The 13,304-nt window shown below is 32.6% G+C and overlaps 1 protein-coding gene across 2 annotated transcripts in view; it reads right to left on the bottom strand.

The window, feature by feature from the left end:
• The window catches only part of LOC145294026 (cullin-associated NEDD8-dissociated protein 1-like), a 172,911-nt gene that overhangs the window by 35,892 nt on the left and 123,715 nt on the right, over positions 1–13,304 (bottom strand). For both annotated transcript variants that reach the window (XR_013869806.1, XM_080140993.1), the window contains exons 30-32: positions 12,997–13,068; positions 11,912–12,083; positions 6,690–6,836 (exon numbers count right to left, since the gene is read on the bottom strand). Coding sequence is in view for 1 of the 2 variants with exons in the window: in XM_080140993.1 (XP_079997119.1) it covers positions 6,690–6,836; positions 11,912–12,083; positions 12,997–13,068 (391 nt within the window). In the remaining variant the exon portion in view is untranslated. The remainder of the gene's footprint in view (positions 1–6,689; positions 6,837–11,911; positions 12,084–12,996; positions 13,069–13,304) is intronic.

Below are 13,304 nucleotides of genomic sequence, written 5' to 3'. Positions count from 1 at the left end.
GTTCGTTTTTCTGTTTTCGGTTTTTGTTGAATATTTTGCCCCCATTGAGTGTTGCAAACTCATACGATAGTACATTTTTAACACAACACTTCCTTCGGTCTTGACAGACTATGGATACCCACTGTAAGGGTTCCTGTGCGTGAAATTTTTGTGGCAAGAGTTGCACAATCTCCAACCACACTTCTCCTGAGTCAACATTGTTGAATACCAGTGGCAAATGGAAGTTCAGAACGACTGGAAACAATGCCGAGAAAAGCGGAAAGCACATACAGCATCTAGAATTCCCAAATGGTCGTCACCCATCTTGTACTAGCGAGGCTCAACGTTGCTTAACTTTGGTGATCTGATGAGAACCGGTGTGTCAAGGTGATTGTGCCGGATCTCAATAGCATTAACAGTATTATGGTTACCTCGTTTCCAGGAGTTAAATAAGGTCAGGGGTGGTTTGGAAAAGCCAGTACACAGATTAGTGCATTCTATCCTATAAAAATGCCTAAACAGCTCCCCAAATGTAAGGGGATTAGTAATTGTTTAATATAAGGAGTTTAGCCCCACATTGATCAAAGCTGATTGCTTGTGGGTGTTCCCGGCGCGATGTCGAGAACAGCTTATTAGGTTTTTAATTAGTTTCGCTTTTTATACGAAAAGGCTGAATCAACACGTGAGAAGCCAAAATAGCAATAATTTTGTAAAAGTCGCTGTAAGTAAATCTAGACGCTACACGCGTTCCAAAATCGTAGATATTATTACCTAGGGGGTATATAAACAGTTCTAAGCGATTGTACCCCCCACCCCCCGGAGCGTCGGCGAAAAAAGCTTTGCGAGACATACATGAAATGACACACACATTTTGCCTTTATATATATACTAGCAGGGCTACCCGGTGTTGCTCGGGACCGTATAAACAATGAAAAAACAAAAGCAGATATTGAACATATGTTTTATTCTTAGGGGAGAGGAATCTTTCATCTCAAGTTTTAGCGTTACAAACAAACATTTGTCTTTTATATATATAGATAATGAGAGGTTTTTTGGGGGTCCCCTCGAAGATAACTGATCAGTTGACCAACTTCTAGTGGTCCGTTTGACGTGAAATTTCGATATTTGTCATCCGGGTGATGGGGCTTCGATATGATACCAAATTTGTCAAGTTTGGTTCCGTCTTTCAAAAGTTTTAGCGTTACAAACAAACATACATACATACACAGACGTTTGGCTTTTATATATATAGAAGATATATATATAACAGTTAAATTTAAACAATAAGTTTAATAGAACAATATATTCTTTTTTTTTAACGAAGGCTGTTTAAAAAAATATCTGAAGACACTAGAATGTTTATATCTTCAAGTATCAACATAAGATTTGTTGTATATTTAGAATTACGCTTATTAAAAAAAAAAAACAATCTTTATGATGTACATATGCGTCACAAAACAAACAGGTCATATTCTAAAAATCATGTGGGTTTAGCTAGTGAACGAAAATATTTAGTTGTCAAAGGTCAAACTAAAGAAAAGTTTGTCTGTAGAGCCCTTATAAATAAATTATACTATATAAATATATAGCTCTAAAAGGGGCAATGTAATATGTTGGTTCATCATATATACTAGCAAAAGTAAGCTCAGTTTGCTCACGTATATTTGCTAGTTATATTAATATAGAAATACAATAAAGACAAATCAGTCAATTTTTTTTTTTTTTTAAATCTAATCAATAAAACAAATATATTTCTTCTTTCACTTACAAGTCACCGTTACTTTGATTGTTCATCCTTTTACATTCATGCAAACATGTTTCCATAAAAAAACAAAACAAATAATATATCTATATAAAAGCCAAGTACGTCCAAGGATGGAATACTGTTGCCATATCTGGGCAGGAGCTGCTAAAAACAGCCTATCATGCCTTGACAGAGTACAAAACAGACTTCGTGGCTTAGTGGGGATGCCCTTTTCTCTACCCTGCAACCTCTCTCCCACAGAAGAGACATTGCGAGCCTATCCTTGTTTTATCGTTATTTCCATGGCAGGTGCTCGTCTGAACTCCAATCTCTGGTCCCCCCTCGCCAATCTTTCACGAAAATCACCAGTCTAGCTGAATCCACTGTGAAAAGTTTCCCCCACTCTATATTTGTGCCTAAATCAAAACGAGGATTCCATGAACAAAGCTTCTTTCTTAGAACTGCACGCCTGTGGAACTCTGTTCAGTCTGCCTGCTTCCCACCGGACTACAACTTGGATGTCTTCAAGTCCAACGTTAAGAAATTCCTAATGAACCGCCCCCTTAAGTAAACACTTCATCAAATCTCCACACTAACGTAATGTACTTGCAATAACCCTTATCCCTGAGTGGCTTCCGGGCCTTGATAAGTGGTGATCACTAAAAAAAAAAAAAAAAACAAAACAAAAAAAAAAGTATAATTTCTATCTATAATTCACATATTTGCATTAGGATGGTAAATGGTTCTCATTATTTGAATCATGTGGACTACTGTTCTCATATTGGATGTTATTCTCAAAGTTTTGGCCAATGTAACCCCCAATCTTTAGCTGCAGATTGCTAGACTCTGGAATCTATACGAGTAGCAATACACACGGACGATAAAAACGCTTTGGATGATTACGGATTTTAAGGGGATTCTGCTAAAATCATATTTTAAAAACCAAAGCATCTTAAGTCCTCAAAATACTGTTTTGTTTGAAAATGAATAGACTTTCAAATAAATTAATAAATAATAATGTACATTATATATTTTAAGAGTTTTAAGCAAATAAAGTGATAAAAATGTTAACATCATAAAACAGCGTTTTCGGTAAGATTTTATAAAAAAAAAGGAAAAAAAAAAAAAAAAAAAAAGAAAAAAATCGCTATTTTTAAAAAGTATCTAAAAACGATCTGTGGAAGCAGCAGCTTGAATATCGCTGATAAACTTTTTTGTTCTGTTTTTTTTATTCCAGAACGAATTAAAAATTAAAAAAAAAAAATGAAAATATGAATATAAAAAAAGGTTCTTACATATTTAATTGTAGCTCATATTATTAGAACATAATTAGCTTAACTAGAGCTCGGTTATCAGAATATATAATTTTGAAGCAATCCGGCGTTATTTTTGGTCAAATTTTAAAAATATAATTGAAAAACAAATATGTAATGTGTGCACTTTTATCCATTACCTTAGTTTTTAACGGTGAATTAAAGTGTTTTGTTTAAAAAAAATAAAAATATGTGAAATATTATTTTGCTTCACGTGTGCGAGCAGTACCCCCCCCCCTCCCCACCACACACCCAATATATTTTTTTGTCTCTTTTTTTTTTTGGCGGATTATAATCGAATGGACACTAATCTACCCAATTATATATATATATATATAACAAAAAAAAAAAAAAATACAAAATCAATATTTAAATATTTGTAGGAGGTGCTCAGTAAGTTCCTTTTTACTTGTCTTCCCACGAGGACAGTTAGACACAAGTTCAGTTTTTAATGCGAGAAAAATCCAGCTTCCCAAAAAAGGGTCAATTTGGAAAGAAAAACATAAAAATTGTCTCTGACAGAGGACAGAAAAGGCGAAGTGTAGCAATGTAGCATTAGAATACTACACTGATCTTGGCCCGAAGTCCAGGCAGAGAAATTAAAAAAAAAAAAAAAAAAAAAAAAAACGTCTTAAACTGGAAAGTTTAACGAAATAATGTGTCACTCGGACACAAAATGTAATTGAAAATAAGTAACTTTATCTAAAATTTGTGAATGATTTAACTTTAGCAAAAAAAAAAAAAAAATGCTTTTTTATATTTAACTAAGTGTGCAAAAATACTTAATAAGTTTTCCAAACGTCACGTTTTCTGCTAGTGACGTCACTCATGTGTAATGAAATTAATCTTGTCTATTTGTCGTAATTCTTAAGTTTCACACCCCTAAAGAATTCTGACAAACAAAAATAAATTTCATATTTAAAAGTAATTTGATGTCCAAAATCTAAGGCATAAAATTTTCAAAAGGCCAATAATTATGGCCCACTAACCGTAGATATGGGGGTCAAACGCCTTAAAAAACAAAAACAAAAAAAATAACCCTTACTCCTACTTCTAACCCTAGGTACGAGTGGCAAGCCTCCTACTCTTAAAACCTTTAGCCCTAACAATAACACTAAGTGGCAAGCTCCTCACCAAAGTTCCTTTGTAAGCTACATATAAGTGTCTAAAGAAAAAAATTTAAAAAATCCTTTCTTAAAGAAAAGTGCACCATTTATCACCCATAAAAAATAAATTAGTCAACTGTCCTAAAATGTTACAATGGTTCGAAATGGTGAATTATTTTACATTAAATTTATGTAAAACTAACCCCCACTCTAAATTCTAAAATTGTTTTTGTTTTGTTTCTATCAAGTCTTCAGGATGTTCACACATAATTTTCCTTAGCTTTATCATTAATCCAAAGTCAGAGTGGCAACCCCCCACCCTCTTATAATTGCACAAAGTCCCTCTTAAAACCACACAATCATCTTTAGAAAAAAAAGGTGCACAAGATTTATCTCCGATAGAAAAAAAATGGTTAACTGCCCTAAAACGCTAGAATGGCTCAAATTAAGGAATCATTTTACATTAAATTCTAAAATAATACTTGTTTATCTTTCATTAACATTTTTTAAGGTATTCACACGTAATTGCCTACAAATGTAAAATCACATTTTTGAGAGGTGGTCAGATGGGGTGGGGGATTAACGGAAGGTATTAATCTACAATACCAAAGAAATATTGCAATATATTTATTTTTAAACAGTCCTAGATTTTGATTTAAGTTATTTGTACATATAATGCATTACAATTCAGCTTTGAGTTCTTTAACTTTTTTTCTTTTAATGAATACATGGCATTTTTAAGGAATTGTAGCATATTTATGTGCATTTACTGCAGATTATTTAAAAACTATTAATGTTTGGAGATTTTCAGTAGCATATTCTAATTCCTAGCACAAAAATAGACTTATATGGTAAAACAGAAGATTAAGCAATGAAATCTAACAAAAATATAGCATTTTTACTGAAAAAGTAGTGTAAAAAATGTGACAAAACATATATAATCTTAAATAGGGAAAAATATCCAAACGTGTGAGGCACAAAAATAGTCATAACTTCCTTAATTTTAATTGGATTTAAAAAATTTTAAAAAATTCTAAGCTCATCAAGCTCTTTCTATAGATACCAATATTGAAATATTTTAAGCTATTTCAATTTTTTCACGTGTATTGCTAATATGAGGGAGTTAGTTAGCCAAAGTTTATTTCTGTTGACATGGAGTTTTACATTCTTAGCTTTCAGATTTTCCAATTTCTTTATTTCACGAGACTTAACCGCATTAAATTCTTTTATCAGTCTGTAATATACTTTCCAGGAAGAGAGCGAGGTTGTTTGAGATTTTGATCTGTAATTGACGTTTCTTCCACTGACGGGTGTGAATTCTCTCTCTGACAAGCTCATGTCCTACTTGTTTTGCAATCCTTTGTGTTCTCCCGAAGCTGACTAGTATCATCAATGTTAAGCCTGGTGGCACTAGCTTAAGATCACGGCATCGACATAGGAATATGAGGTGGTACGTCATCTTTGCCATGTTTTGGTAGATTTTCCTTTTTTTAAAATTATTTTGGGTCCGCACTCAATCGATATTACATTTCTGAACTGAGGATTGGTTATTCATATTATTTGGATTTTTCAACTGTTCTCATGACTCATTTTCATCTTTTGGTTAATGTAACCTTTGACCTTCTTTAGGTGTATCTTGTTGAAACCTAGAATTTGGACAGAATTTCCAACTGAACCCTTTATTTACTTCATGGGAGTAGCATGCCCTTGCTCTGTCAGCCATGACTACATAGAGGTCCTAGGTAATTCGCAATTGTATTTAGGTCACCCACACTAAGGATTTACCTTCAAAAGAAGGTCACTTTTACAACTGAAATTTTCAAGAATCCAAATACTGCATTCTTACATAAAAAAATCTTTTACAATTCATTTAAACACCATTTTTGTGTGTGTGTGGGGGGGGGGGAAGAGGGAATGTAACAAAACAATCTTGATTTTTCTTTGTAAACTATTTTCATTTATAATTAATTTTCTATTGTTTTTCATAATTTTTGGATATTTTACTAATTTCAACATAAGTAGATACCATTGGTTTAAATTGAAATGCAACATTTCGATTTTTGTTCTTATTCCAGAGAACACTCGTCGTATATTGATCGAAGCGGTGCAAGAAACCTGAATAATACAAATTATTAAAAAAGAAAAAAAATAATTTCGCAATTTGGCAAGAAGTATCGCCCTTTTCTTCTGCCCCCTCCCCTAACTGCTTGTGGTTACATGCTGCACTTTCGTGAGATTAGACTTTTTTTCTGATAACAAGTTTGTATGGAATGAAAAAAAAAAAAAAAAAAAAAAAACTATTCACAACGTATACATTTGGGATAAATCAACTTAAAACTATATTTCACTAAAAAAGAGATAAAACTATATTCCACTAAAAAAAAAAGAAAAAAAAAAAAAAAAAAAAAAAAAAAAAAAGATAACTATATTCCACTAAAAAAAAAGATAAAACTATATTCCACTAAAAAAAAAAAGATAAAACTATATTCCATTAAAAGAAAAAAACCGAGTAAAAAAAAAAAAAAAAAGGTTTCATGTTATACTTACCAGAATCAGTTATATTAAGAAGAGAAGCAACAGCTCGCATTGCCGATCGTTTCAATTCATCTTGTTTTTCAAATTCCTGCTTCACAGAATGAGCTTTCACTTTAGTCGTACAAGTCGTTCTTAACGGCTCAACCAGACGATCTAATTCTATAAATAGATTCGTTAAAAAACAAATTATATATAAAATAAATATAAAATAAAAAGTAAATTAAAGAAAAAAATGTATATTCTGACTTAGCCTGTCTCTTAAAGAAAAGAAAAAGCAGGTCTTGATCGTAATTTATTATGTGTATATCTTTTGGCATCGTAATAAAATTATCTAGCGACATACTTTCTGTCAATAGATGAGATCAAGTTAAAGACTAAAAAAGATTTTCAAAATTGTTTAAAAGTTTTCCTTGTTTCTACTAATTAAAATAAAAATTTAGAGCTGCAACTATAATACAAAATCTGTATCATTCAAATACGGTAGTGTTTGAATCTATCGTAAAGTGAAAGTTTTCGTCATGGAACTGCATTAAAGCTTCACTCATTTTTCAACAAAATTTCAAACAATTACAGTTTATAGATCACCTCAGCTCTACATTGTGAAAAAATCTTTCAGTTTTCGTTCAGTAAAAACAAAAGTTATGATGAATTTAGTTGTGTTCAAAATTATAAAAAAAAGTGTTTATGACTGGTTCCCATAGCAACCAAGCTGCTTCAGCGATTAGTGTTGCTACTAATTCACTGCTGTCAGGAAAAGAGAAGTAACAAGTGAAATAGAATGAAAGGGAGATAATTGGGTGATTTTATTGAAGCAGACGAGTGCCGTACATTGTTATTATTACCTACGTGTATGTTATGTTTATGGGGGCAAAAAAATAAGACTGAAATTTTTAAACAAAGAACAAGTGAGTTTATTGGAAGCCTGGAAAAATCATAGATTACACTAGAAAAATGCAAGCATGAAAAGTAATCATCATCATCATCGGCGGTCACTCGTGTCCGAGTAAGACTGTCCTCCGTTGTGGCTTCTGTTGGTCCTCAGGTGAGCATAGAGCCCAATCCTAGACCCAATTTGTCTTGTGCAATTTGGGCAGATAAAGGTAGTGGTGGTGGGGTGGGGTTGGGTGTGCCTGGTTGATAATCTGTCCTTTCTGTGCTTGCGTTTATCCTCAGCAGCTTGATTTAGGTCACTACTATAAAGCGCAGCACCTTCGTGGACAGCGCTCCTCCATGCCAACCTGCTCCCAGCCACGTCCTCCCATGTCTCAAGGTCCATGTGAAACCGCTTTAGACTTGCTTTGATGTTGTCCTTATACCTCATCTTTTGGCCACCCTGGGCACGCTTTCCCTCAACAAGCTGAGAGTAGAAAATCTGTTTTGGGAGGCGGAGATCCGGCATTCGGACAACATGACCAGTCCATCTGAGCTGGCGTTGAGCAACAGTAGCGGTGATAGTGGTAATGTCAGCCTCACTCAGGACGCTGGTGTTGGTGTGTCGGTCCTTCCAACTAATTCTGAGGATTTTTCGGAGGCATCTTTGGTGGTACGTCTCCAGGGTTTTTACGTGTCTCCTGTATGTGGTCCAGGTCTCTGATCCATAGAGAAGAGTGGGCAGCAAGACAGCTTTATATACCATGATTTTGGTCTTTGTCAGAAGGTCACGGTTCTCAAATACTCTCTTCCTTAGCCTTGAGAAAGCCCCACTGGCACAGCTGAGACGGTGTTGTATTTCATCATCTATGTATACTGTTTACACTGTGTACACTGGTTGCCTTCACGAGGGCGTACAAACAGCTAGGACTAACAATTAATATAAAAAAAACCCAAATCCTCCATCAATCACCACCAAACAGTACTCCAGTCTCACCCCCAAACATCTCCATCGACAACGCTAGACTGGAAAATGTGGACCACTTTCCATACCTAGGCAGCATCCTATCATCATGAAAAGTAATACAGTTAAGTTTAAACATGGAAAAGTAAAAGACTAGTTGTTAAAACTGGAAAAGAAAAGGACAAGATATTCTAGTAAAAAATAAAAATTTAGAAGTTAAAATATTGCAGCATTAAATTTTTTTTTTTAAATTCAATTTAACATTATATAATTAATTCTTAATGCTGCAATATTTTAAGTTATAATTTTATTATATTTTTTACTAGAATATCTTGTCCTCCTCTTTTCCAGTTTTAACAACTAGTCCTTTACTTTTCCATGTTTAAGCTTAACCATATTACTTCTCATGCTCACATTTTGCCAATGAAGCCAGGGATGGCTTCTATCGCCGGGTTTGAATCGCCTGGTGTTAATTGTGACACCCTGCACTGATGATTCCCGAAAGGATGAAACACTAGTGTCTAAGTATTTAATAATTATTATAGTAAATAAATTATATATATATATATATATATAACTACTTCGTATGAAAGTATAAATTTATGCGTATTTACTTCAACAGTGCTCCATACGTATGTAGAGCTAGGTAGTAAGTTATAAAATATATACGGCGATTAAGCTACGCAGAATATTTCGCATTTCATCCACACTAGGATTCCTCAGGCTTATGCGAGAATTTTGTGATGGTCTTGCGTTTTTGTATACGCACCTTCTATCGAGTTTTTAGTTAGCCAATCAGCTTTCTATTTTCCACATCACCCTTCCTAATCAGCCAACGAGCAGGCACTTACAGGACAAAGGCCCAGTTGACCTCCGATTGACCCGTTCCTTTGTGTATGCTGTTTTAGCGAGGAGCGTTGATATCTAGTGAAATGACCTATTTTAAATCTAGGTTAATTTTTTTTTTTATATGCTTGTTTATATATATGTCTGTGTGTGTGTATATGTGTGATAGTTTATATATGTGTATGCTTATTTATTTTTTGTCATTGCTAGTTTTAAAATTATTTTGTATCTCTATCCTAGAGTAAATTTTATCCTGTGAACAGTTGTTCGCTATTTCTCTCCTACAGTTTAATAGATCTTGGGTTCTTTAAAGGATAGCAAATTTTTTGTGAAGGCATAATCTACATGGGTCGTCTAGGTCTCTACACGTGCTTGCTTGTCTTACTATTTTCCATTCGACTACCAGCGAACGTCCGCTTTCCTTGAGTTCCCAGTATTTGTTTGCTAGAGCTGTTTTCATTCGGTGTTTCTTATTACTGAATGTACTTTTGTGGTCATAATAGAGTTTTAAAATCTAAGAAAGTCATACCTACATAATATTTCTTGTTATTCGGGTTTTCTTTCGCAAATATTGTGGCCTGGTAAACTACGCTTTTGGTTAGACATTTATTTTGGAGTGGGCAAAGTGTGCGTTATCTACAGTTGCATTTATCTTGTTCGTTATTGGTATTTTTATTTTAAAAAAAAAAATAAATAAACCTACACAAACTATCACACACGCACACATAAACAAGCATAAAAAAACAAAACAAACCTAGATTTAAAATAGGTCACTTCATTAGATATCAACGCTCCTCGCTAAAACCGCATACACAAAGGAACGGGTCAATCGGGGGTCAACTGGGCCTTTGTCCTGTAAGTGCCTGCTCATTGGCTGATTAGGAAGGGTGACGTGGAAACTAAAAAGTTGATTGGCTAACTAAAAACTCAAGACAACCACAAAACTCTCACATAAGCCTGTGGAATCCTAGTGTAGATGAAACCGGGAATATTCTGTGTAGCTTAATTGCCATATATATATATATTTCATTTAATCAAATAATATACAAAGATATAATTTTAGTGTAAATTTTCAGTATTTACTTCAGTGCTCAATACACACAGAGCTAGGAAGTTATGAAAATATAGATGGCAATTAATACTTAATACACACACACACACACACACAAACTAGAAGGCTGTCCAGTGTCGCCTGGTCGTAAGATACTTAAATTTGATATTTTAATTTATGTAGATTTTGTATTTATTATAGAGCTAATTCTCTATTTATTATATTGTACCCAATATAAAATGTTCCAGCCTTAGTTAAGTTTGCTAGAAAGATATCATGTTAAAATCTGAGATGGTAACAAAAAAAAAATTCAGACACACACACACACACATATATATATAATTGTACTTAGTTTAACACTACTGCAGTTTCATCTTATAACCAATCATCAGAAATATACCTCTTAATGTCCGGCATTAATAAAAAACTGTTCAAACGAACTACAATTTATCTTAACATAGCTCTATTTGATAGGATATCGAGCAGTTGGCCCAAGATCTGCCATTCTGATTTTGAAAGGTCCATTATCTTGTTTATATATTCTACTATTGTTTACATGTTGATATCTGGGTTGTTTAAGCATAATATTTAAAATTTGTTTACTTTTTTTTTTTTTTTTTTTTTTAAGATTTACAGTATTTTCAATTTTCCTTAGTTTTGATTTTAATAAATATTTATCTATTATATCAAAATTATGTGTATATGAGAAATACAGATCTTGTCTGATAATTTTATTAACTTAATTTAATCAACTTTACGACCATTGAAACGATTCTTCTGGAGTTGGAAATCAATTAGAAAAGTTTTTTTTAGTTAAAGATCCATCATCAACTTACAAAAATGATGGGTTGATATTTCATTGTACAGTAAAATAGAGTGTGAATACATACACATGATTTGAAATAATTTTCAAATTGCATCACAAATAAAACGTATACAAAAGAATATGAAAATAATTTAAATCTTTAAAAATCCACATATACCAGATTTTATTTCTAGAAGCAGGCTAACCATACCGAACATCTATAAACATCCAAGACATTTTAAAAATAAAAAAATGATAATACACATTAGAGATCCCTAGACACAAGAAAGCCTTTTACTCTAATAGTTTCTTCCCCAGAACTGCTAGACTGAACTTCCTTCCAGGTTCCTGTTTTCCCAATTGTATTGAAATGCAGAAATTCAAGTGTAATGTGAACAGACATCTAGCTGCCCAACTCCCTACTTAGTACCCTGCAACTTATGTCCCCGATAAAAGCCGCCTACATCAAAGTAGCACTATGCCTTGCTCAGAGTTAAAAAGAAAAATAATAATAAAAAAATACAAGTTTTAGGATCAGAAACAAGGTTACATACAATCACCATTAATCCCCATGCAATGCTGGAGGTGTCTATATTAGTTCTTGAAGTTTTGCAACAACAAATTTTTTCAATTTATCAATCAATTGATTAAGAGATGAATATTGAAAGCGAAAAAAAAAAAAAAAAAAAAAAACTCACTCTGCAAAACAGCATTTGGGCACAAATGTGCCAGCCTAACCAGCATAAGATATGTCAGCATTTTTATGTCGTAATGATCTTTGAGACCATCTTCCACATGATTGAGGAATTCAAATATATCCAGTCGGTCTAAGCAGGAATCAAGCAATGTATACATACACTCAAACGCAGCCTACAAAACAAAAGAAAAATATTTCTTTTCAAATTGCACCAAAGTCACAAAATAGAAAATACAAAGATACAAAATATAAGAAAATTAAAATTTGAAAAACATCTTTAAATGTTTCAATAACATTGTAATATGCTCCAGCAGATATTTAAAAAAGGATCTAAATAGCAGTTAAACAAACATATCAAATTTTTATTTGTTATTGATGTACCATGTTATTAGCACTATAATAATCTACACTGCTACAGCTTATTTGAAAAATGATGTAGTCTTGTTTGGACAACTAATACAAATACATTTTTTTTTTTTAATCATGATTGAAAAAAAAAAAAAAAAAAAAAAATCATCAAGGGAAATAACTCATTTTTAAACTCAAATAATCTCCACTATTACAAAAATAGTTTTATTTCTGTTTCCATATAAATTAAAAATATGTGCAAAGAAATATTAAGAATTAAAATAACTTCTTTGCATTATCTTTTAATATGAAAATTATTTAAAAAGGGGCAGGTTGTATTTTTGTACCATTGAGTGTCAATACAAATCAAAGCTTTTATTGGCAATACATAATCTCATTATGTAGTACTGATGAGACAATATACCCTTCCCAACCTTTAAATGATATATAAAGTATCACTAGTGGAAAAAAAAATACCATTTCAGGAATCAAATTTCTGTTCTGCCCAGAAAGCTCCATATTTATTTTTCAATATATTTCATAAATTTCAGCTTTGTTGATTCAACCTCAGTTATTTCAAAATTGCAGATGTAAACCTCTGCCTCTCACCACATGCATGAAACGACTTGTCAAAGTATTTTTAAACAAAACTCAATATTGCAAGTTATCAGTTAACATTAATTATGGTGTCATATTGATCGTTTTTTCTTTATAAATCAAAAACTTTGTAAAACTTACCTTCCGTATATCAAGTCCATCATCTAAAGTATGTTTAAAGGGTCCCATTTCTACTTCTCTTATTAATTCTTTCTGTAAACAAATTGAACAATTTCAGTTAAATAATTTAATAAATATAACACGAGTTTCATAAATATATATATAAAAAAAAGAGTATAAGTTTAAACTAGGTATTGAGACCTTGCCCTCTTTCCTTTATAAGCCCCGTATCATTGTCATGTTGGAACACTCCAGGATAGGTACTTTGGTACAGGTCAATATGTAGTCTGGTGTTTGCTGACCATTGTATGGAGAAAATGTTCCTTTGT

This window comes from Euprymna scolopes, chromosome 15 (genome assembly GCF_053919585.1).
Source record: "Euprymna scolopes isolate OS-2025 chromosome 15, ASM5391958v1, whole genome shotgun sequence".
NCBI classification, from domain to species: domain Eukaryota; kingdom Metazoa; phylum Mollusca; class Cephalopoda; order Sepiida; family Sepiolidae; genus Euprymna; species Euprymna scolopes.
The sequence above is the reverse complement of the archived record's forward strand: the minus strand, read 5'-3'. Positions and strand labels throughout refer to the sequence as shown.